Source organism: Polypterus senegalus, chromosome 16 (genome assembly GCF_016835505.1).
Source record: "Polypterus senegalus isolate Bchr_013 chromosome 16, ASM1683550v1, whole genome shotgun sequence".
Taxonomy (NCBI): Eukaryota; Metazoa; Chordata; class Cladistia; order Polypteriformes; family Polypteridae; genus Polypterus; species Polypterus senegalus.
The window spans coordinates 14,673,178-14,697,515 of record NC_053169.1 but is presented as its reverse complement, the minus strand read 5'-3'; the positions used below and the strand labels follow the sequence as shown (position 1 = coordinate 14,697,515).

At 43.3% G+C, this 24,338-nt stretch overlaps 1 protein-coding gene across 1 annotated transcript in view; it reads right to left on the bottom strand.

Annotated features, from left to right (window-relative positions):
• Positions 1–24,338, bottom strand: part of adgrb3 (adhesion G protein-coupled receptor B3) — an 868,080-nt gene that overhangs the window by 229,736 nt on the left and 614,006 nt on the right. The window contains exons 17-18 of the mRNA XM_039737721.1: positions 11,801–11,927; positions 7,596–7,699 (exon numbers count right to left, since the gene is read on the bottom strand). Of these exons, the coding sequence (XP_039593655.1) occupies positions 7,596–7,699; positions 11,801–11,927 (231 nt within the window). The remainder of the gene's footprint in view (positions 1–7,595; positions 7,700–11,800; positions 11,928–24,338) is intronic.

Here is a 24,338-nt window from a genome sequence, read left to right as displayed (position 1 = left end):
AGGGCCCATTAGAGGACATGGGGCCCTTGGGTCACCCTCATGAAGTCTTTCTGGTTGTTTGGTCAGAGACATTCACACCAGTGGCCTGCTGGAGGTCATTTTGTAGGGCTCTGGCAGTGCTCATCCTGTTCCTCCTTGCCCAAAGGAGCAGATACTGGTCCTGCTGATGGGTTATGGACCTTCTATGGCCCTCTCCAGCTCTCCTAGAGTAACTGCTTGTCTCCTAGAATCTCCTCCATGCCCTTGAGACTGTGCAGGGAGACACAGCAAACCTTCTGGCAATGACACGTATTGATGTGCCATCCTGGAGAAGTTGGACTACCTGTGCAACCTCTGTAGGGTCCAGGTATCGCCTCATGCTACCAGTAGTGACACTGACTGTAGCCAAATGCAAAACTAGTGAAGAAACAGTCAGAAAAGATGAGGAGGGAAAAATGTCAGTGGCCTCCACCTGTTAAACCATTCCTGTTTTGGGGGTCATCTCATTGTTGCCCTCTAGTGCATCTGTTGTTAATTTCATTAACACCACAGCAGCTGAAACTGATATACTCATACTCTGATTAAAAAGTGTTCCTTTAATTCTTTTGAGCAGTATATATATATATATATATATATATATATATATATATATATATATATATATATATATATATATATATATATATACAGATATAGATTTAACCTGAAGGACAACCAGAATTTGACGTTCACACACAGACCATTTTCTGAGGAGATCATATATATATATATATATATATATATATATATATATATATATATATATATATATATATATATATATATATATATATATATATATATATATATATATATACACTAACTGCTAACATCTTCCATCAGACCTTCTCTTCTTCATCCTGTCCTCTGAAAAGCACTGATAACCCCTAAATAAGAAATGAGATGACTGGAAGTCCACTTTCATTATTGGATTAACATCTACTAAAGCCACACTAGCCTGCAGGAGCAACAAATTGGAGACCACATGGAATGATCTATTTCAGTTTCTTCTGTTTTGTTTTACTGCATTTCAATTTACCGTCATTTCTATTAACCAGGGATCTCCATGAGACTCCAACTATTCACATTTTCCTATAGACATGAGCACTGGAAGTGTCTCACAGATATTGATGCAAGGGAAACACTGGAGAGAGGTTAAGAGTGTGACACTATCAAAAACCCAGTTTCCAGTTCTTTAGAATGGAGGAGAACATCCTGGAAGACATCTGACATATTTTTCAGTCCCGACCTCACAAGCTCCACTTCCTCCAGTCCATCAGCTATTTCAGCCATAGCCTCCCAGGATGTCTTTCTTCACTCAGGGCCAGCTTCTGAACAGGATGGCCCTCCAACTTATTAGAAGGTTTTCCACAGCTCAGGACAGCTATAACCCCTGATTGTTTTCACTCAACTAAAAGTATGATAAATGGGTTCTGGAGCTTTGACGCAACAATTTTATGTGACATATTTTGTCACGCTTTAAACTAGGCTTATTTTAAAACCTACATATATATGTTTGGTATCATTCTTTTCAGAATTTATCGAACTTTAGTGTGATGTTAGATTTCAGATTCTTATTCTGTTTTTAAATTATAAACTAGAATATCAAGAAAGTCGTATTTTTTGTCAGTTATAACGAATGAATCGTTTATTTAGTCTCTTATAAATACTGATAGAGCATAGTGGACATCAGTTTAACAGGAATACTCCAATCGGTAAGAGAGTAAATATTTTATTCTCATTTCATAATTTTTACTCCGATAAATAATAATTAATTTTTCTTTAACATATTTATAGAATTTTGTGATTTTGACTCCAATAAATAACAAATTTTCTTTTGTACATTTACAGATTTTACTAATTTTCTGGCCGCAACTGGAAGTTGGGTGCCAAAGGCACCATGGGGGGTTGGGCACCGAAGATGCCAGGGGATAAATGAAATTAAGAAACATGCCTCCTGGTCTGATGAGTGTTGATTCTTGTTTTGTTGAAAGATGTAGGTGGTGGGGACAGAATTAGGTCTCAACTGAGTCCATGAATCTACCCTGCCTTGTGTCAACAATGTAGGCAGGACTATTAGGCTGGTTAATGATAATGAAGTTTCACTTCCATGTCACACCATCTCTACACATTGTCGTTGATCATGTCCATCACTTTATAACCACCATCTACACTTTTTCAAATGTTTAAGGTAGTATAAGCTAGTTTTACAAAAGTGACAGTGATTTCACTTTACTCTAATGACCTGCAAAGTCTCCAGATCTCATTGCATTCCAATGTCTTAAGGATGGGGTGGGATGAAGAGTCTTCAGAATGAATGTATGATTTAAAAATCTGCAGTAACTAGGTGAAGGTATGCAGGTAGCATGGACCACAGGGCATAAAGAATGCTTATGGCACCTTCTTCAATCCATGACTTGAAGAATTAAGGCAGTCCTAGAGGAAAAGGGTGACCTTACCAGGTACTAGACAGGTGGACCTAATAAAGTCCACTCAGAATACATTAGTTGTTTCCATTATACAATATATATAGTGCTCTGTTGGGCCCTTAACCTACAATTGCTGAGTGCTTTGAGTAGTGAGAAAAGCACTATATAAATGCAAAGAATTATTATTATTATTATCTTGTATGGAAGCAACACTTATAACATGGTCACAGTGGCTTAAATCATGCATCATGGCCATTCTTATATTTAGTTGAACAACAGCTAAAACCTTCTGAACATGACCAGGTACTACATATATATTGAAATGCAGCGACATTATTGGCTGTCTGGAGGAGCGGAGGTTTACATTAATGAACAGGTGGCTCAACTAAAGTGACCACTGAGTATGTAGATGGACACAATATATACTGTATTTATATCATATTAACAGTATATCTGTATTTATAGACTTAGATAGGAAAGGCCCTATATAATAGATAGATAGATAGATAGATAGATAGATAGATAGATAGATAGATAGATAGATAGGAAAGGCACTATATAATAGATAGATAGATAGATAGATAGATAGATAGATAGATAGATAGGAAAGGCACTATATAATAGATAGATAGATAGATAGATAGATAGATAGATAGATTGATAGGAAAGGCACTATATAATAGATAGATAGATAGATAGATAGATAGATAGATAGATAGATAGATAGATTTTAGTGTAGTGTAGTGGTTTGTGTTGAGTCCTTACTGCTCCAAAGCCCCAGCCCTGTCTCTGTTTGCATGTATTTTAAATGTCTTCTCTATGTCTGTCTGTGTTCTCCTCTCACAGTCTAACGTTGTGAATGTTAGGTTGGTTGCTAACTGTGAATGAGCTCTACCTGAGTGAGGGTGCTCTGTGATGGACTGGCTCCCTGTCTGCAGTTGGTTCTTCCACTGTTTAGGGGTAAGCTCAGCGGTGAAAGAGTCTATAGTGTCCTGGGCTATCTGTCCAGCAGACCACAGTTTGTGAGATTTAAGGACTGGGTTTCTGACACACATGTGAGCAACACTGGAGTAACACAAGGGACAGGTCCGTCTCCTGTTCTCTTCACTCTCTACACATCAGACTATAAATATAAGATACTTACACACACACATATATATATATATATATATATATATATATAAACTAGCAGGAGTACCCAGCGTTGCCCTGGAATCTATAACAGAAGAATTTCCCAAATGAAAGAAACAGAACACAGAAATATATATATAAGAAACATTTTTCTGATTGACATTTTGTTGTAAGTTCCTCCACTCTGGATGGTGTCTGCTGTGGCGTTTCAGATGCCCTTCAAATAGACTTTCTTGTGGCATCTGAAGTGGACCTTCCAATTCTATGTCTTTTTTTCGGTGGCATGGGTATATTAGCGAAAAGCAGGACAATTATAATATGTTATATGGTATTACATACGGAATAAGCACCACAGTGAGATGAATTTACGTTATTTACAAAACGTCGGAAAGCGAACAAATAGCACCAGTCAGTCAGAAAGAGCAACACTGAAATCATACTGTGAGTTGGAAATGGAGCAAATAGCACCACAAATACGGAAAGCCAGTGAGAAAAAGTAGCACTGAAACCGAACTGGGAAAAATGGTGGGGAGGAGTGCTCTGTTTGTAAGGAGCGTCTGTGTTGAACTGTGATGCCATCTAGCGGACGTTGGCGATGGTAACTACAGAGATAAGTGACATACAACCAGTTCTGCATTTGGGGAAAATGGCGGGGGAAGGATGCTGTCTTTTTAAGGCAAGTCTCTGTTCAAATGTGCTTGCATATAACGGGCGTTGGCGAATGAAATACAGCACTATCAGTGCATGTGGGAGTGTGACGTGCGGAAATGCAGGTGTGTCAGCTGGTCACGCGCACTGGATCGTTCACGTTTTACATCCATACGGCAGTTCCCCTTCAACCTAATCCTTCTCATACTTGGACACTTCAGCGATCTCTTGGCAATTTAAAGAAACATGGGTAAAGAGCGATGCACAGGGACCAAACATGCCACTAGATAGCGCCACCGTGAATGTCTGTTGCATCGTGCGGCCATCATGTCGATGACAAGTATGGGGATGTGTGCCAAACGGTAAGTCAGTGAAAAGATGCCCGGCCCTTCAACACGAACATTTTTCCCAACCAAACATACCCCATGACCTCCTCCTGGTCACAAAGGAGCCTCATCCCCAGTTCGGTGGCAATCGGGCACCCAGTGCAGATTTGTATGGCGGACAAACATACATACATACACACATACATTCATCAAATCTGCTTTATATATATATATATATATATATATATATATATATATATATATATATATATATATATATATATATATATATATATATACACACATATATATATATATATATATATATATATATATATATATCCATCCATTATCCAACCCACTATATCACAACTATAGGGTCACAGGGGTCTGCTGGAGCCAGTCCCAGCCAACAAAGGGTGCAAGGCAGGCACAAACCCCGGGCTGGGTGCCAGCCCACCACACACACACACACATATATATATATATATATTGTCACACATGTGCGAGTAGGAGGCAGCTAAAGGGTCTGAGTAAGTGTAATAAAACATCTGACCAGGGGGTGGTGGAGTGTGCTGACTGTCTTTCTCAGTTCCCTACAGACCTTTCCCAGGAAATCCTGCAAGATTCCAGAGCCTTAGAAGACGTCACTTCCGAAGCCGGCCCCTTTGCTGACGTCACTTCTGGTTCCAGCCATTCTGATGACATCATTTCCTCTCCACACCTTTAAAGCTTCCATCTTGGGCTACTATAATCAATTCTGTGGTGAACTCTGTTATATGCACATTGTGATTCAAGAAAATAACCTTTTGCAGCTGGAAAAAACAATATACGGGTGGCTGCCCCAAACCTTTATGATGTCTTTGGTGTATTATTGTCACAATATATACTGTATATATATATATCCATCCATTTTCCAACCCGCTGAATCCGAATACAGGGTCACGGGGGTCTGCTGGAGCCAATCCCAGCCAACACAGGGCACAAGGCAGGAACCAATCCTGGGCAGGGTTCCAACCCACCGCAGGACACACACAAACACCAAGCACACACACCAGGGCCAATTGAGAATCGCCAATGCACCTAACCTGCATGTCTTTGGATTGTGGGAGGAAACCGGAGCGCCCGGAGGAAACCCACGCAGACACGGGAGAACATGCAAACTCCACGCAGGGGGGACCCGGGAAGCGAACCCAGGTCTCCTAACTGCGAGGCAGCAGCGCTACCACTGCGCCACCTTGCCGCCCTATATATATATATAGTTAAAGTTCTCAAAGTTCCTGTCTTGTGGGTGGCACAGACTCTGGCTAGACAACTCAGAGCTGCATTGAAGCGATGTGACAAGTGACAGCCGGGTACATAAGACCAGTCCATCCTCGCCATATGCTTTGCTTATCACCACATTCTCCATTTTCTCGAGGGGCTACAGTGGAAATCACAGGGGCAGTCTAGTTCTGAGATGCTGGCACCACCATGACTGGAAACAGCAGTCCTACCGCACAATGGCACGTCGAGTTCAGTCTAAACCTCGTGGCCTTGACCGCAGACTATGCTGTACGCAGACTGGTTTTCCACCAGATAAACTGGCTGTTTGGACAAGAAGGGGATTTGCAATTAAGGAACAGGTGGATCTAATGAAGTGTGTAGAAAGAGCAAATTCTGAGATTTTTTTTTTACATCATTGGAAAACATACACATTAAAGAATGTGCCATCTATAAAGAAGAACTTGCAAAGGTTGATCCTCATTTAATCTCCCATTTGCATGTCCTTACTGTAGGTTTTGATCGGTTATGCAGGTCATTTTTAAGCAGACAGATTAGCTCAGTGCCTTTGTAAATCTACCTTTCCAACACCCCCTAACACACACATCCCAACGGTCTGGAACCGCAAAGTCACAATCCCAGTGCTGGCTTAATGTGTCACCATGGCCATACACCCCCGTGCCAGTAGTAAAACTGTACAATTGCAATTTTTGAATTATAAACCTTTACTTAATTTTCCAAACCCTTTCACTGGTATAAGTGCCATACCAACCAAATCAGTAGTAAAACTGTACAATTGCATGTTTTGAATTATAACACTTCACTTATTTTTCCAAACGCCTTTCACTGGTATAAGTGTCTGGGTGCCATGGCCAATGCCAACGTCACTCGACGCAAGCCATGAAGGACCAGCCCGTCACGAGGCCCACTCACTCACACCAACAAACCGAGAGCCACCAAAACAAGACATGGGAAACAATCTGGGGAGACACGGGGAGAACATGCAAACATAGCAACCAAGATGGGAAATGAACTCATCAGCGCCAACCACTGAGCCATCAGATTTTCCCCTTTACATTATAACACATTAAAATAGCTTTGATGTGCATTATATATCAAGTGAAGTCCAAAAGTAGTCAGACTCCTTCACTTTCTGCATACTTTAAATCATCCTGATACAATTTTAATTAATTTCTGAGGAGACGTTTGTCTTTTTGCATGAACTTTTGGGAGTCAGAGTGCAGTGCAGGGTCAGCCATTGTACAGCATGCACGGCCCTGGAGCAGGTTTCAGGTTAAGGGTCTTACTCAAGGGCCCAATGGAGTAGGATTCCTTCTGGGGGATTTGAACCGGCAACATTCCTTAGCCTCAGGGCCGCCACTCCGCCTTTTATTTTTTCCCATATGTTCATTCTTTGGGCACTGTTGTTAAACGGGGCATTAACTGGTTTGTAGTTCTCCGCTGGAATCCTTGGGCGCTCATCGGTCTGCACTCAATAACCCATAATGACAGTGAAAAATAAGATGGCACTTGTGTTATTGGGACGACAGAGGCACATTCAGACCTGGCGTGGCACCAGCAGCAGCCAAGATCTGAACCCAGGACGCTTGAGCTGCGTGCCAGCCGTATTAAACCCTGTGCTGCTATGCTACCAACATAATAGATATATCATTAAAGAATTATTCATTTATTTATGTATTTATTTACTTTGGATGAGCTGCCCTACAGTGTAGCACAGGACAAACATCAAAGAGACAGACTCAAGATTAGCTCTACTAACCTCCATAGCACCGCATAGACCACAGCGAGGGTGATCAAGGCCAGGCAGGACAGGCCACAGCCCACGATTAACGTCAGCGAAGGGACGCCTGAGTATTCCATGGTCTGCAAAAAAAAAAAATAAACACATAAACAAAATCAACCTTTACTATAAAGTAATTGAATTAACAGGACAAATAACTGAGTCAACATCAAAGAACCTGACATAAGATGGCACTCTTGAAACTTTGTCTGCAAGGGACACATCAGCTCAAGATGGGATGGCAGTTCACAGCATGGCTCAAAGTAAAACTGAAACACACAAATCACACTCGCTCAGCCCTGAATGCACAGCCAGGAAACCAAAAAAGAACTTGTCCATGGGGCTGAAGATTCCTTATATTCTTCTAAGAATGCATACAGTAATTCCAAATTTCAATCAAATTTGACACGTAAGCATTAAAAGACACAAAGCTTTAAACAAAGTCAGAGAGCTGCTGGTGTACAGCAAATCATAACCAAGATGGACGGCGTGCAGAGTCTGATAATCACAAACAGGTCTAAACAAATTAGTCGGGGAAAGTCGTGTCTCTTAATGTGGCACAGGGTTTGGCGTATCAATCAAGAACCCCGAAATATTAAACACGCGGCACCCTGTGTCAGCCAAGGAAGAGGACCAATGTGAGCAGTTGGCATCACCAGTAGGGGCACTTCATCGCACCGGACTCCTTCAGAGCGCGTTTAGCGGGCCAAACTGAGGGTCTGCTTTACACAGAATTCAGAAAACAACGTCCAATAAAAAGTACTGCAATGCATTCATTCAGAAAAGGAAAAAATATCGATTTAAATTAGAAATGACAGAATTTTAAAGGTCTGCATATTGCTGATAAAACATTGACGGTTTTACACTATGGAAAGTTATGGAATATGAATAGGAAAAATGAATGGCTAATGTATTCTGTGGCTTTTTTTATAATCAACCATTTATAGCCACGTAAACAATCCAAATGTAGAGAACTGCCACAAATCTATCTATCTATCTATCTATCTATCTATCTATCTATCTATCTATCTGTTATATAGTGCCTTACATCTATCTATCTATCTATCTATCTATCTATCTATCTATCTATCTATACAGTATATTATATAGCACCTTACATCTATCTATCTATCTATCTATCTATCTATCTATCTATCTGTCTATCTATCTATCTATCTATCTATTATATAGTGCCTTTCACATCTATCTATCTATCTATCTATCTATCTATCTATCTATCTATCTATCTATCTATCTATCTATCATATAGTGCCTTCCTTGTGTACTGCACCTTTTCAGGTTTAGAAAGTTATACAAGATCAGCATGAATTACAAATATTTAAATAAATAACAGCACTTAGGCACAGTAAGTCAGTGGTGGAGACAGAGCCATCAACATTATTTAAGGTTTCGTGCCTCAGTGTGCACTCACATACTATCTGCTTTTATATACTGTATACTCTTATATGCCTTATACTCTATTTTGTATCTGTGGTTTTAATATAGTATAGTGTCTTTATGAATGTGTAGCATTTATCATACCTTTTAGCACCTTTAATCAATCATGCTGTCTATCTATCTATCTATCATATAGTGCCTTTCACATCTACCTATTTGTCTATCTATGGTGTATATAAATATTATTGATAAAAGTATATATGGTATACACTAATTATATATAATATGTATTTATCTAGATTGGTATTTTATGTTGATTTTGCACCTCAATTAAACTGGGCGTTTGCATTGGTGCTGCAACACCCTGCTCCTCTTTGGTATTTTGCCTTTTGAGAGACAGACAGACAGACAGACAGACAGACAGACAGATAGATAGATAGATAGATAGATAGATAGATAGATAGATAGATAGATAGATAGATAGATAGATAGATAGATAGATAGATAGATGTGAAAGGCACTATATAATAGATGGATAGATAGTGTCTTGCCTTTCTCATTTTTCTATCTATCTATCTATCTATCTATCTATCTATCTATCTATCTATCTATCTATCTATCTATCTATCTATTATATAGTGCCTTTCATATCTATCTATCTATCTATCTATCTATCTATCTATCTATCTATCTATCATAGGCAGATATACACTCTCTCCCTCTCTTCATTATATATTTAGGTAGGTTAAAATTGAGTTGCATTAAAGTGTTTAAGTCTTATATAATAATTGTATCTGTTTTGGAAAGTAATTGTGCACTCTGTTAATGATGCTATATAAACTAATTGTCAAATGACTGAAGATAAACTTGCATATATATTTTAGTATTGTTTTAATACATCAGATAAATAAAATACAATAATGACATTACTGGAGAATAAAATTTCACAATAATGAATAAAAGAATAATCATACATTTAAATATGAATCATGTTACTTCAGTAATTTAAATTTAGACGTTTTAATCAGCGGTAAATTCAGCTTTTAAAGTTACTATTATTAGTAATAGTAGTAGTCGTAGATCAATTTATTTACTCTTTATATGATGATGATGGTGAATAATGGTTATTATTATTATTATTATTATTATTATTATTATTATTATTATAACCAAAATCTAACATATCATGTCAAGTAAACATGAAAATCTAGAATGTATTTCGCCTTCTTAAACACGTCAGTAGAAAATAACAAACCTAATTTGTTTCGTGGAGCAGGAAATGGCAGTTTTGTCAAAAACTTTCTAATAAAGTGTGTATTCATGAAGTGCTGCCTCCAGCTCACACAGGTTTTCCTATCTAGGAGAATGCATTTACTTTCGAGTTTAGCTTTATGTATTTTATTTTATTGATTTATTTTTTTGGTATAAAGCCAGTGGGCTATTATGTGTGTCATTAAACTGTATTTGAAAGTTCCACATGTATTTAAAGAGAAAAACAAAACGTGGATACCCCAACCTATGTCTGCCTTGAAAACCTCCAGATGGAGTTTATGGACCAATCCAATGTGTGCATTCCGATGAGTGATTTCATTAGCCATTTACTCCAAATGACATCTACTAAAGAGAATGTTGAATCTTCACAGTAATAAAAGGCGCTTGCATAAGATCCCCACGCTGTATTTCCCAAACAGAAAAGCCACATCATTTATGAAAAATGAAAAGACAGCTTCATATACAGTATTTGCAAGCAGGTTTCATTGTAACTATTCAATACTCCCCTTTCCATTTAGATGAAGGCAAATGATAAAAGAACTACCACAATTAATTGTTGAAGGTGAAAGGTTTGAAAGGGCTCGGGTAATTTTTTAAAAATGTCATCATTTTAAAGCATTTCTTCTTACGAGTAAAAACCGTGGACACATTTCCTAGCACGCACATACAAACGAGGGCAATCTGAATCAATCTGAATTCACATCATGGTACGTGAATGCAGAAGTCCCAAATCTAAAGATCGTCCAGATAAAACAACCAACCGAACAGATCAGTCAAATGAAGCCGTACGTCTGTAGGAGTGCAGCAGGGTTGTTGCCCCGCTGATGCCCGGTAGCCGATCTCACTCATGCCCTTGCCATTTAACTGATGTTCAATCGCATGCATGACACGGCCTTTTTTTTTCCTTTTATGTTTTATGCAAAAGACCTGCGTGGCCCTTTGTATGCAATCAAATATGAACAGAGATACGCCGATAGTTGCAAATCTCAACCATCCAGGCGCTCAGCTGGTTGCCTGATATCTGCACTTTTCCCGGACAACCAAGACATAACACAATTAGCCAGCATCACGTCTCAGAAATCGGTTTGCTTTTCGCTTCTTTCTGACGTCTGTCAGGAGCAGAGAGGAGGGAAAAAAACAGAGACACAAGCAAACAGCATACGATTAAAGGGTATCACTAAATATACAGATTAACCGGATTAAAATCTGTAATGTAAAAAATAAAACATACATTCCGATTCCAACTTATCAAACCGACACACGCACGCACGCACGCACACACACACACACTAGCGCTCCGAGACTTCCCTGCGGAGTACCAATTCTGTAAATGCTGCATTCCCGAATCCTACCTTATGCATTTATTTACAGATACACTGGCGAACATCAACGAGGGCAGCTTATCTCTTTAATATCACAATACCCCCCCACCACCACCATCCTTCACCCCCACCACCACAACCACCACGCAAGCCCCCTCTTCCCAAACACCCCCCTCCCTCCCCTTTACTTACTATTTCTCTTGGTTGCTGAGCCAAAATGGCGAAGGTAGACACACGATCACATAAGCATTTCGTATGGGATGCATCGGTAAGCACAGTTTTGCATCCCTTGGTAGTCCAAGCTCCCCAAGAATCGTTTCTGCAACGAGAAGGCAAAAACACATTAATTTCGCCCACCCCTTCCCGACAGCGCGACCCGAAATGAGAGGAGTTAGCAACAGCTAGCAAAAAAAAAAAAAAAAAAATGTGAGAATCCAATCCAAAAGGATGGCACCGAGCGTCACCTTTTCTGACTTTGCTTTACAGATAACGGAGCACGCAATTTGTAACCCGGAGATTTGAATGCAAAAACAGCAGCATCTCGCAGATGCAGGAAGGAGCTGTCCAGCGCCGGTGGTTCTGATTGATTAAATTCCTCCATACAGCGTTCTCATAGCAACACCTACCCGTTTCCTGAAATAACAACAGGGCGTTTAAAAACGGGCTAAAAGGCGCACGCGACAGAGAGAGAGAGAAAAGAAAGAAAGAAAGAAAGAAAGAAAGAAAGAAAGAAAGAAAGAAAGAAAGAAAGAGTTTCAATTATACCAGATGGTGGCAATTCTTCTGTGTATTAGATGTGTTGCGCAATTGTTGTCATTAATATATATCTATTTTTTGTTTTGTTTTTGGACGGTAATTTTCCCCCTGTAGCGATTCTAATTAGCAGCCTTTGGATGTTTCCTCGGGGAAAAATTCACCCTGGAAACGGGGAGCATCAGTTTGATACACTATTCGGTTTTTTTTTTTTTTTCTTGAAAATTAAACACAGCCGAAGTGGTGGTGGTGGAGGTGGTGGTGGTGGTCGGACTTGACGGGGGTGGGATTCAGTAGCACGACGCGTTCAAGAAAGAAATTTGTCTTCCTCGACAGTTGGCATCATAATAGCATTGTACCTATTCTTTACATCATTATAGTCTGGTCCTGCCTCTTTTAATACACAGTGCATGGGGGAAACGTGACAGCAGACCACCCCACCTCTGCTTAGAGGATGGTAGCAGCCCAGCATTTTTTTTTCTTCCTCTAGTAAAAGCAATATGAAAGAGGAAAAAAAGAGACGTTTCTTCTCTAACACTTTTTTCTCTCTCTCTCTCTATCACTTTACTTCGATCCCGCAGAGAAATGATGTCTGAGCTGCTGCGTGCCAGATGCATAATCCCTACCTTGTATCGTTCACTTTTTAATACGGGATTATAATTTTCTGAGATGCATATAAAACACACAGATAGAAGTAGTATATATTCAATTACGGCGGCTTTTCTAGTCGGCAAATCCGAATTTTCGATGTAATTCGGGATTAATATCCTTAATTTAGGCAGTCAGGGTGGTGTAGTGGTTAAGGCTTTGGACTTCAAACCCAGTGACATGCAGGTTAGGTTCATTGACCTTGGTGTGTGTTTGGTATGTGAGTGTGTGTGCCCTGTGGTGGGCTGGCGCCCTGCCCGGGGTTTGTTCCTTGCGCCCTGTGCTGGCTGTTGTTTTAACCCACGCTGACACGGGGAGAACATGGAAACTCCACGCCGGCAAGCAAACCCAGGTCTCCTGGTCCACTGCGCCACCATGCCACCCCAATTGTATTATACATGTTGTAAATTGCCTTGGATAAAGCTGTCAACCAAATAAATCAATGTCATTTCTCAGATATATATATACAGGTATATATATATATATATATATATATATATATATATATATATATATATATATATATATATATACTAGCAGTAGTATACTGTATATTCAATTACGGTGGCTTTTCCAATCGCCAAATCCAAATTTTCAATGTAATTTGGGATTAATATCCTTAATTTAGGCAGTCAGGGTGGTGTAGTGATTAAGGCTTTGGACTTCAAACCCTGAGGTTGTGGGTTCAAATCCCCAGTGTGTGACCCTGAACCTGCTTGTGCTCCAATTGGAAAAAACAAAACGAAATGGAACCGATTGTATTAGCCATCCATCCATTGTCCAACCCACTATATCCTAAGACAGTGTGATGGAAGTCTGCTGGAGCCAATCCCAGCCAGCACAAGGAACAAACCCCGGGCAGGGCACCAGCCCACTGCAGGGCACACCCACTCACACGCCAAGCACTCACACACTAAGGACAATTTAGGATTGCCAATGCACCTAATCTGCATGCCTTTGAACTGTGGGAGGAAACCCACACAGACACGGGGAGAACATGCAAACTCAGGTCTCCTTCCTGTGAGGCTGCAGCGCTACCACTGCGCCACCGTGCCACTCCAATTGTGTTATACATGTTGTAAATTGCCTTGGATAAAGCTGTCAACCAAGTAAATCAATGTAATTTCTCAGAATGGAAGTCTGAGTAAATGTGAAACAAACTGTTGTTTTAACTCCGCACCAGACTTTGAATGAAATTATTTATATCACAGAAATCAGGACGAGAGATTTACCCTGGAGCAAAGGTTTGTACGTTTTAGCACTACCCAAAGGACTGACACATCACACTGTAATCTAAAGATGTAGGTTGGCATTGCCTCACAGAGCACCTGGCAGGACCCCAACTGAGTTACACTGGCACACTTTTTGCATGTTCTCCCAGTGCTTATAAAGAGTTCACTGGGGGGTATTTTCTTCCACTCTCTGTGTGTGTGTGTGTGTGTGTGTGTGAGTGACTTTGCCCAGTAATTAAACTGATGTCCCGTGTAAAGCTGGCACCTGACTGTGTGGTTACTGTCTCCAGTACTTTGCATTGGAATGAGTGGCTTCACAAATTCAATAACTGGGTGGCTGTTTTATTCACTTCTAGCATTGTGGCATCCTGTGGCTGCACATCCCAAGGGACTCAGCACTATTCTTCTAACCACAAGAACATTAAATCTCAAAAATGTGCCCAGCTGTCCAAAGGGGCAGAACTACTGGAGAAGTCGGTAAAAAAAAAAGAAAGAGCAACTTCGATACTGGCGCTCACAGACACAGCACCTGGTGAGCACTTTGGATGTGTCTCCGGGCTCTTTCATCTCTTTACCTGCTCTTCTCTGCCCCATTCTGAAGACCCCTGGGGGTCTGGAGTAACTCATATGCCCACTCTTCCAAGGCTTTGTGAGTGTTGCTCTGCGAGACCATACACCCAGGCAGCTGCAGATGAGAAGTGTCTCCAAAACACTGATGATAGAGTTGCTTTTATGCCAACTTCTCCAGGTAATCCCATCATCCTTGGGCAGACCTCGACCACCTGAGGAGCTTGTCCCTTTCAGGTTGGAACCCAGGGGGGCCATTACACTGTTATTTCCATGGCACACCTGGGTGGACCTCACAGCACACCACTGCGCCGTAACACACCGGTTGATAAGCCATCTCCTATCAACACAATTTTTCCACTATCTCCAAATTCGAAACTTTGCTGAATGAGATCTGCCCAATTTTCCTCACCTCCCACCGACTTCTATTCCAGAAGAGATATCGATTAGGCTTGGGGACTCAGACAGCAATTCTATAATATATAAAAACATTTTAAAGTCCCTTCCTTTTAAAGATCCTAGAGCACAGTGGAAAAAGGATCTCTCACTCAACGTCTCAGAAACGGAGTAGAAGGTAGCCAGGCACAGAGTTCTCTCGAGCTCCATATGTGCAAAACCCTCAATTAATCAACTCATATTTTTTATCGAGCACATCTGTCTCATTGAAAATTGTCCAAAATGTTTCCAGGGGTTGAGATCCAACCTGCGAACGTTGCAATCGAGCTTGAGCCTCATGTTTTGGACGTGCACCAAATTAACGACATTCTGGACCATTCTGGACATTGGTGTCACAGTCCCCCTTGATATACTAACAGCTGTGTTTGGTGGGCTACCAGAGGGGCTTACAGTGGAGAAGGACAAACAAACTGGAATTGTCTTTACTTCACTATTAGCACGTAGACTTGTCTCGCTCAACTGGAAGAATCCTAACTCACCTCTGTTAAGTCAGTCAGTAACTGATGTTATATAATATTTGAGATTGGAAAAAATTAAAATTCTCACTTAGAGGATCTGACATTTTTAAAACCTGGCAGGATCTGATCAATAACATTTTAGATTAATCACTTATACTGGGGGGTGGGAGACTCCTTTCTCTCTTTGCTACTCTCAATAGTTTTCCACAGGCTGTTGGCCTTCCTCTGTTTCTTGATTTGAATTGACGTGATTGTATGGAATTTTATATGTTTTTTAATAAATTCAATAAAACATCAAAAAAAAAAAAAGCAGTGACTTATAAGATCTGACCATGGTATCCGCATACACAGGCCCTAGAAGACGTTTCATCCATTTGTAAGTTTGCACATTTGATTGTTACACAACATTGAATCATGCACTGCAAAAAATGTCGCCCTATTTTGACGGTTACATGACTGCCAATCACTTAACCGTCAAAAAAAAAACTGTCAGGAGCAGAATCCAGTGAACAGTTTGTAAGAGCAAAAGTAATGCGATCAACAATTAATACTGTAGGCTGTAATATTTAGTATACATATTAAAATTATCACAGGAGTATCATCACAAATCATGCTGACAAAGAGGGCGACGTGTTTATTAATTTACAACACACCTATGGCACACAATTTATACACCTATTCAGAACTAATAAAAATGTTTTTTTTCTTGTATTCACTACATATCTTTTCATACTGTTTTATTAGAACACATATATATGTATTTATTCTAATAAGCAGAATGAAAGATGCTGCATTTTTATATATACACATTACAAAATGCAATCTATACAACAAATTGAGTTTTGTTAAGGAAGTCCTTTTCGCATCTTTCTCTCTCATCATCCATCCATACTACACCCTTATATTTTGGATCCAAAATCAAATTCCCATTAAAGCCTTATTTTCCATTCCCCCCAAATCCACAAGTCTTTCCGTCTCTCCTTAGCTGCTGCAAAACCCCACTTCTCAATCTCTCTCACTCTCTCTTAGTTTGACTCCTTTTCCAAAATCGTTTCTACCAGCTCTACATCTCAGCTCACAAGCCTCTCTTTACCGGGATACGCCTGGCATCCCTTATGCCCCTCTTTGCCAGGCTCAAAATAATAAGCCATATCAAAAAGGCTTCCCGTGAACTTCTGCCATGTCCAGCTAACCCTCTCCTTTCAAGATCTTAGTGATTGGCAAACACGGACCAGGAACTGCGAGCACATCACACCCATCCTACTTGCTGTCCACTGGCTCCACTGGTATCTTACAGAATTGAGGACAAAATTCTGTTATTAACCTGTAAATCTTTAAATGGCCTCACGCTGGACTAAATCAGTGACCTTCTCCATCACTCTGCTCCTGTTCATCACTAAGGTCCTCTGATTCTGACCATCTTGTTGTGCCTGACAATAACCTGCCCTCTGTGGGTACAGCAGGGCCTTCAGCTGTATAGCACCCAGACTTTGGAATGACCTCCCAAAATTAATGACATCAGCTGACTCCATTCATTCTTTTAAAACACAACTTCAGACTCATTTGTTCAGGAAGACGTCTAACTAAACCTGACATTCTGACGCTACTATCAGTTCTCCTCTCTGTCCAGATCATTTGTGTGTGTGTGAGTGTGTTATATCAAAAATGGTGCTATTTCCTAGGCTATGATGATCATCAGAGGTGACTGTGTGCAGAGGGTACGGAGCTACAGTATGAATACCTGGGAGTGCAGCTAAACTGGATAAACTGGACCGGACTGCCAATACTGATTCTCCGTGCAAGAGAGGACAGAGTCGACTATACTTATATAGAAGGCTGGCATCCTTCAACATCTGCAATAAGATGCTGCAGATGTTCTAGCAGACGGTTTTGGTGACCGCCCTCTTCTAAGGGTGGTGTGCTGGGGAGGCAGCATAAAGAAGAGGGACACCTCACACCTGGACAAACTGGTGAGGAAGGCAGGCTCTATAGTAGACACGGAGCTGGACAGTTTGACATCTGTGGTGGAGCGACAGGCGCTGAGCAGACTCCTGTCAATCATGGAGAATCCACTGCATCCAGTGAACAGGATCATCTCCAGACAGAGGAGTAGCTTCAGAGACAGACTACTGTCACCATCCTGCTCCACTGAGAGACTGAGGAGACCCCACACTATGCGACTCTTCAGTTCCACCCGGGGGGTAAACGTTAACATTATACAAAGTTATTGTCTGTTATACCTGCATTGTTATCACTCTTTAATTTAATATTGTTCTTTATCAGTATGCTGCTGCTGGAGTATGGGAATTTCCCCTTGGGATTAATAAAGTATCTATCTATCTATTATATAGTGCCTTTCACATCTATCTATCTATCTATCTATCTATCTATCTTTCTATCTATCTATCTATCCATCTATCTATCTATCATTATATAGTGCCTATCTATCTATCTATCTATCTATCTATTGTCAGGGATGCCAGGGGCTATGACCCGGCCGGGACGCCAGGAGGGACCGGAAGAGGGTCAGAGCCCGGCCTGGATCACGTGGGGTGTGCCTTCCGGGTTGTTTTGGGAGCCACGGGTCAAGGGCTTGGAAGCTCTTCCCTGTAGGGGCCCGTGGCCACCGCCAGGAGGCGCCCCAATGCCTTGGGGATTTGTTTCCCCAGCACTCCTGCCACACCAGGAAGTGCTGGGGGGAAGACTTGGGACGGTGCCCGGGGAGCAGCCGGGAGGACAGCCGACACTTCCGCCACGCTGGGGCGTGGCCAGAAGATTGCCGGGAACACCTGGGGCTCATCCGGGTCCTCCATAAAAGGGGCCGTCTCCGTCATTCAGGGCTGGAGTCGGGTGGAGGTAGGACGAAGCTGTGAAGAGTGGAGGCGGCCCGAAGAAAGGCATTGTGGCCAGGACATTGGGAGTTTGGGGTTTGTGCACGTGATTAGGTCTTTGTGACCAATGAACTGGGGTCTTGGTGACCAAATATTATTGTAAATAATTTGTAAATAAACGTGTGGTGGTGTCAAAACAACATGTCCGCCTGTCTGTGCCCGGGTACCGTTCACATCTGGCGTAGCCGGCAGGATGCTCCGCCTGTTACAAGGCGGAGACCTGTACAAAAAAATATTGTTGTGGACGGCCCGGTGCAGCAGGGACCCCACCCACGACCGCGGGTGCTGCGTGCACACAGCCCCGCGTGGTAAAGGAACCCCACGGACCGCCAGGGATCCGCAGGATTCCGTTATTCCCTGAAGCGGGCGGGCGGCGCATTGGAAGAGTGCAGCGGTCTCCGGCAGCGCCGTTGCTGGAGGCGCCGGGGCGGCATGGCGTCCAGAGAGGCCACGCCGAGGGCGTTTCCTCGGTATGGCGGGACCTGGGAGGTGAGTTCCCTGCCTATCGGCAGCCGGCCCTTGGGGCCGGGCGTGTATTTTGTTTTCCAGGCAGGGACCTCCAGGATCCGCGTCAGTGGCGGGCGCATGCTGGTTTGCGGGCTCCGGCAGCACAGCGGCAGCCGCGAGGGCTGCGAAGGAGGAGACGCTGCAGCTCGAGAGGCGCTGGCAACAGCAAGGCTGCCGGCAAGCACGTCGCCGCCGCAGAAAGGGAGCCAAGATGGCCGCGGACCGGAAGTCCCTCCCCCTGACAGGCACGCGATTGGGCGGTGTGTCTTGCGTGCCCGCCGATGACTGTAGAGAGGCGGGACCAGGGAATGTCCATCACGAGCAGGGGGGAGACCCGATTGGGCGGAGAAAGGCCCACAGGAAGTGGCGGCGTCGGAGGCCGACAGTCAGGTAGGCTCAGCGTCGGTTAACTTCCTGTCTTTGCCGGCTGCTTTGGCGGAGCTGGAGCGTCCCTTCAGCCCGCCGGGCAGCGTGTGTTACAGGTGCTATGTGCCCTCCGGGCTGAGGTGCTGGTACTGGAGAAGAAGGCGCCGGCGCTGAGAACGTTACTATCGACAGCGGACGGCGCGCGCTGGAATCTCCAGCGGAGAGGTACAGCGGAGGCGGTGAGTACAGCCGACTCCGTAAAGCATATGGGAGGGCTGCTGAAAAAGGCTGTGAAGACAATGATCAGTTCGAGTAAGCAGCCCTCCGACAGGAGGTGCGGCGCCGCTGACTGCATCTTGCGGCGAGGGGAGTCCGTGAGGGCGCTGAAGGACACGGGCTGCTAAGTGCCCGGGTCCTAGCGCCCTCCGCCCGAGTTGGCTGCGGTCTTGCGCCGACTATAGGGACGCAGAGCGGGACAGAGCGCCTTTTATTCCATAAGGAGTCTCAAACCGTCAGGGCGTCCCAGAGTGAAGGGAGGAATAAAGGGCTGGGTGCGATTCCTCCGATAAGGTGAGCAGCGTTGCTGGGTGCAGCGTGTGGCTGGCTGCCCTCTGGGAGAGCAGAGGGAATCCCTGAGGCCGGCGGAGAGAGAGGGCGGTGCCGGCGACTCCATCGTCGAGAGGACACGGAAGCCGCGGAGAGGGTGCCGATCAGGCAAGTGCGGGGTGCGGTTGGAGGGCGCTGCCCGTGCGTGGCACGAGCTGGGTGCTTTGGCAGCGGTTCTGCCCCTGTGTTCTCTTTGTAGGGGCGGACCCGGGCGAGTTGAAGGAACCCCTTCGTGGCGGAACAGCCCTCTGATGTCGGGCCGTCTGCAGAAGGATCTCTCTGTCGGTGCGCAGGTGCGCTCGCAGCTGGAGGAGCCAGCGGGGAACGAGTGGCTCAGAACAAAGGCGTGGAGGTCCCGGAGGTGCCCACCAAGGAGGCCCGGGGTGCGGTAAAGGGGAGCACAACCTGTGCGAGGCACAGGGATGCACCATGGGTTGGTGTCTGGATTGTGTCTCCGCCCCTGTCCCTGCTAGGAGTGCGGGGCCGGACCCCGGCTGTCCTCGAGTGGGGCCCGTTTCGGAGCTCTGCTGCCCTCGCGGGACGGGTCGCTCTTACCCACGAGTGGTCTTCGCTGGCTGTGGGGCACTGTCAGGGATGCCAGGGGCTATGACCCGGCGGGGCGCCAGGAGGGACCGGAAGAGGGTCAGAGCCCGGCCTGGATCACGTGGGGTGTGCCTTCCGGGTTGTTTTGGGAGCCACGGGTCAAGGGCTTGGAAGCTCTTCCCTGTAGGGGCCCGTGGCCACCGCCAGGAGGCGCCCCAATGCCTTGGGGATTTGTTTCCCCAGCACTCCTGCCACACCAGGAAGTGCTGGGGAAGACTGGGCGGTGCCCGGGAGCAGCGGGAGGACAGCCGACACTTCCGCCACGCTGGGGCGTGGCCAGAAGATTGCCGGGAACACCTGGGGCTCATCCGGGTCCTCCATAAAAGGGGCCGTCTCCCGTCATTCAGGGCTGGAGTCGGGTGGAGGTAGGACGAAGCTGTGAAGAGTGGGCGGCCCAAGAAAGGCATTGTGGCCAGGACATTGGGAGTTTGGGGTTTGTGCACGTGATTAGGTCTTTGTGACCAATGAACTGGGGTCTTGGTGACCAAATATTATTGTAAATAATTTGTAAATAAACGTGTGGTGGTGTCAAAACAACATGTCCGCCTGTCTGTGCCCGGGTACCGTTCACACTATCTATCTATCTATCTATCTATCTATCTATCATATAGTGCCTTTCTATCTATCTATCATATAGTGCCTTTCTATCTATCTATCTATCTATCTATCTATCTATCTATCTATCTATCTATCTATCTATCTATCTATCTATCTATCTATCATATAGTGCCTTTCTATCTATCTATCATATAGTGCCTTTCTATCTATCTATCTATCTATCTATCTATCTATCTATCTATCTATCTATCTTTTAGTATTGAATGTAGTCTTTTACTCTGGTTTATTTTCTTTTATTCTATTTAATGCCTTTGTATATACTGTATCTATCTGTTTTTATGTTGTGTCTATTCAGGAAACATCTATTTCCAATGTTACAAATACCTGCTGTTTCTTTATGAGGCTCTGTGAAGTGCCTTGAGCATGGGAAAGGCACTATATATAACATTATTATTATTATTATTATTATTATTATTATTATTTTTATTATTATTACCAGTAACGGCGCACTGTACTGTATGATAACGTGCAGTGAATACACTTGACTTATAGTTTTCATCCTCTTTCTTTCTCTGTACGTTTACCACTCGTTTGCTCAGAGGTTGATTTGCTTTCTGATTCCTGAGCAGCTCTTCTTTTCTCCACCCTAGCGGTCCACTTCTTGTCCGTCAGCATCTTATCACGTTAAAAACTGATTAAGTCAGTGTTTGTGTTGCAATTACTTAGTATGTTTTCTTTAATGTTTCACTTAAGCTGGCACTCAAGTCTTCAATCTGCCTCAAGAATGATTCAAGATAAGAAGAAGTAGAGGAAGTGACGGCAAAGGTGGCATGGATGAGAACAGTGCTCGTATACATGCGCCACATGCCTGCCCTGCTGCCCACTGCCAAGAGTTGAATCTAGAATAAAATAAAATAAAAACAGGAATAACCTTGGAGGTCAATCATCACCCCGGAAGTGGATAGTAGACATCACGTAATATTTGTGTACCTAATTTTAGGTCAATATGTCAAACGGTTTGTGAGCTTCAGGTGATTTAATATGCTGGACAGACAAACGGACAGCCATGGTAGCGTATTATATATAAAGACTAGCAAAATACCCGCGCTTCGCAGCAAAGAAGTAGTGTGTTAAAGAAGTTATGAAAAATAAAAAATAACGTAACATGACTGTCAATGTAATTGTCGTAGGCTTATGTTAGTATTGAGAGTGAATTTGATGATTGTAACAAAAAGGCAGGAGTCACCAGCAGGAAGACGTGAAGCAAGGCCAACAATAACAGGCTTGAAGCGGTGGAGTAAATAAGAAGGGAGTAGTGAGCACGACGAACAGCTGAGGAAAGTAAGGAAGCGAGTGAGGAGGCACTTGAGCGCGGGATGTTGTTAATGTGCAGTTAGGTCCATAAATATCTAGACAGAGACATCTTTTTTCTAATTTTGGTTCTGTATATTACCACAATGAATTTTAAATGAGACAACTCCGATGCAGTTGAAGTGCAGACTTTCAGCTTTAATTCAGTGGGTTGAACAAAACGATTGCATAAAAATGTGAGGCAACTAAAGCGTTTTTTTAACACAATCCCTTCATTTCAGGGGCTCAAAAGTAATTGGACAAATTAAATAACTGGAAGTAAAATGTTCATTTCTAATACTTGGTTGAAAACCCTTTGCTGGCAATGATATATGATGATTATATATATATATATATATATATATATATATATCATATTCATCTTTGGAATACAACTAAATTAGAATCTGGTAATGGCCACACGGTCCACCGAGGCTAACGTAATTGTAATTGTCTTTGTCATGTCGGCTGTCCTGTTCCGTCGTCCAGTCATGCTAAACTTTCTTATACACAAACGTCTAAACGTGCAAGTGTAGGTGTTTGTTTGGTCCAGAAGTACGAGGCTACAAAATGAGGATCAAAGAGCTGGCAAGGAGGCCCCATGTTAATGAGTCAGAAGAAGAAAGATGAGGATACAGCCTCATCGCCAAAGTGAAACCTCCGAAGAGAGAGAAACTCGCTTAGCCGCTGATAGACAACGGGGGAAAAGCACATCGGAAAAGCAAAACCTCAGAGGAGACAGAAATTCGCTTAGTTGCTGATAGACAAGGGGGGTGAACACATCGGCAAAATGAAATCGCCAAGGAGAGATAAACTCACTTAGTTGCTGATAGACAAGAAGGGAGAGCACATTAGAAAAAATGAAACCTCTGAGGAGAGAGAAACTCACTTAGTCGTTGATAGAAAACGGGGGACGAGCACATTAGAAAAAAACAGAATCGCCAAGGAAACAGAAACTCGCTTAGTCGCTGATAGACAAGGGGGGTGAGCACATTAGAAAAAAACAGAATCGCCAAGGAAACAGAAACTCGCTTAGTCGCTGATAGACAAGGGGGGTGAGCACATTAGAAAAAAACAGAATCGCCAAGGAAACAGAAACTCGCTTAGTCGCTGATAGACAAGGGGGGTGAGCACATTAGAAAAAAACAGAATCGCCAAGGAAACAGAAACTCGCTTAGTCGCTGATAGACAAGGGGGGTGAGCACATTAGAAAAAAACAGAATCGCCAAGGAAACAGAAACTCGCTTAGTCGCTGATAGAGAAGGGGGGGTGAGCACATTAGAAAAAAGCAGAATCGCCAAGGAAACAGAAACTCGCTTAGTCGCTGATAGACAGGGGTGAACACATTAGAAAAAAACAGAATCGCCAAGGAAACAGAAACTCGCTTAGTCGCTGATAAACAAGGGGGGTGAGCACATCGGCAAAACTAAATCGCAGACTCTGCATTTCAGTTTTTTTTCTGACAATTTCAATAGTTTCTAGGAGCACAGGCTTTTTACAACATGGGCTTACACAGCAGCGGCACGGTGGTGCAGTGGTAGCGCTGCTGCCTCGCAGTTAGGAGGCCTGGGTTCACTTCCCGGGTCCTCCCTGCGTGGAGTTTCCATGTTCTCCCCGTGTCTGCGTGGGTTTCCTCTGGGCGCTCCAGTTTCCTCCCACAGTCCAAAGACATGCAGGTTAGGTGGATTGGTGATTCTAAATTGGCCCGTTTGTGTGTGACGTGCAGTGGGTTGGC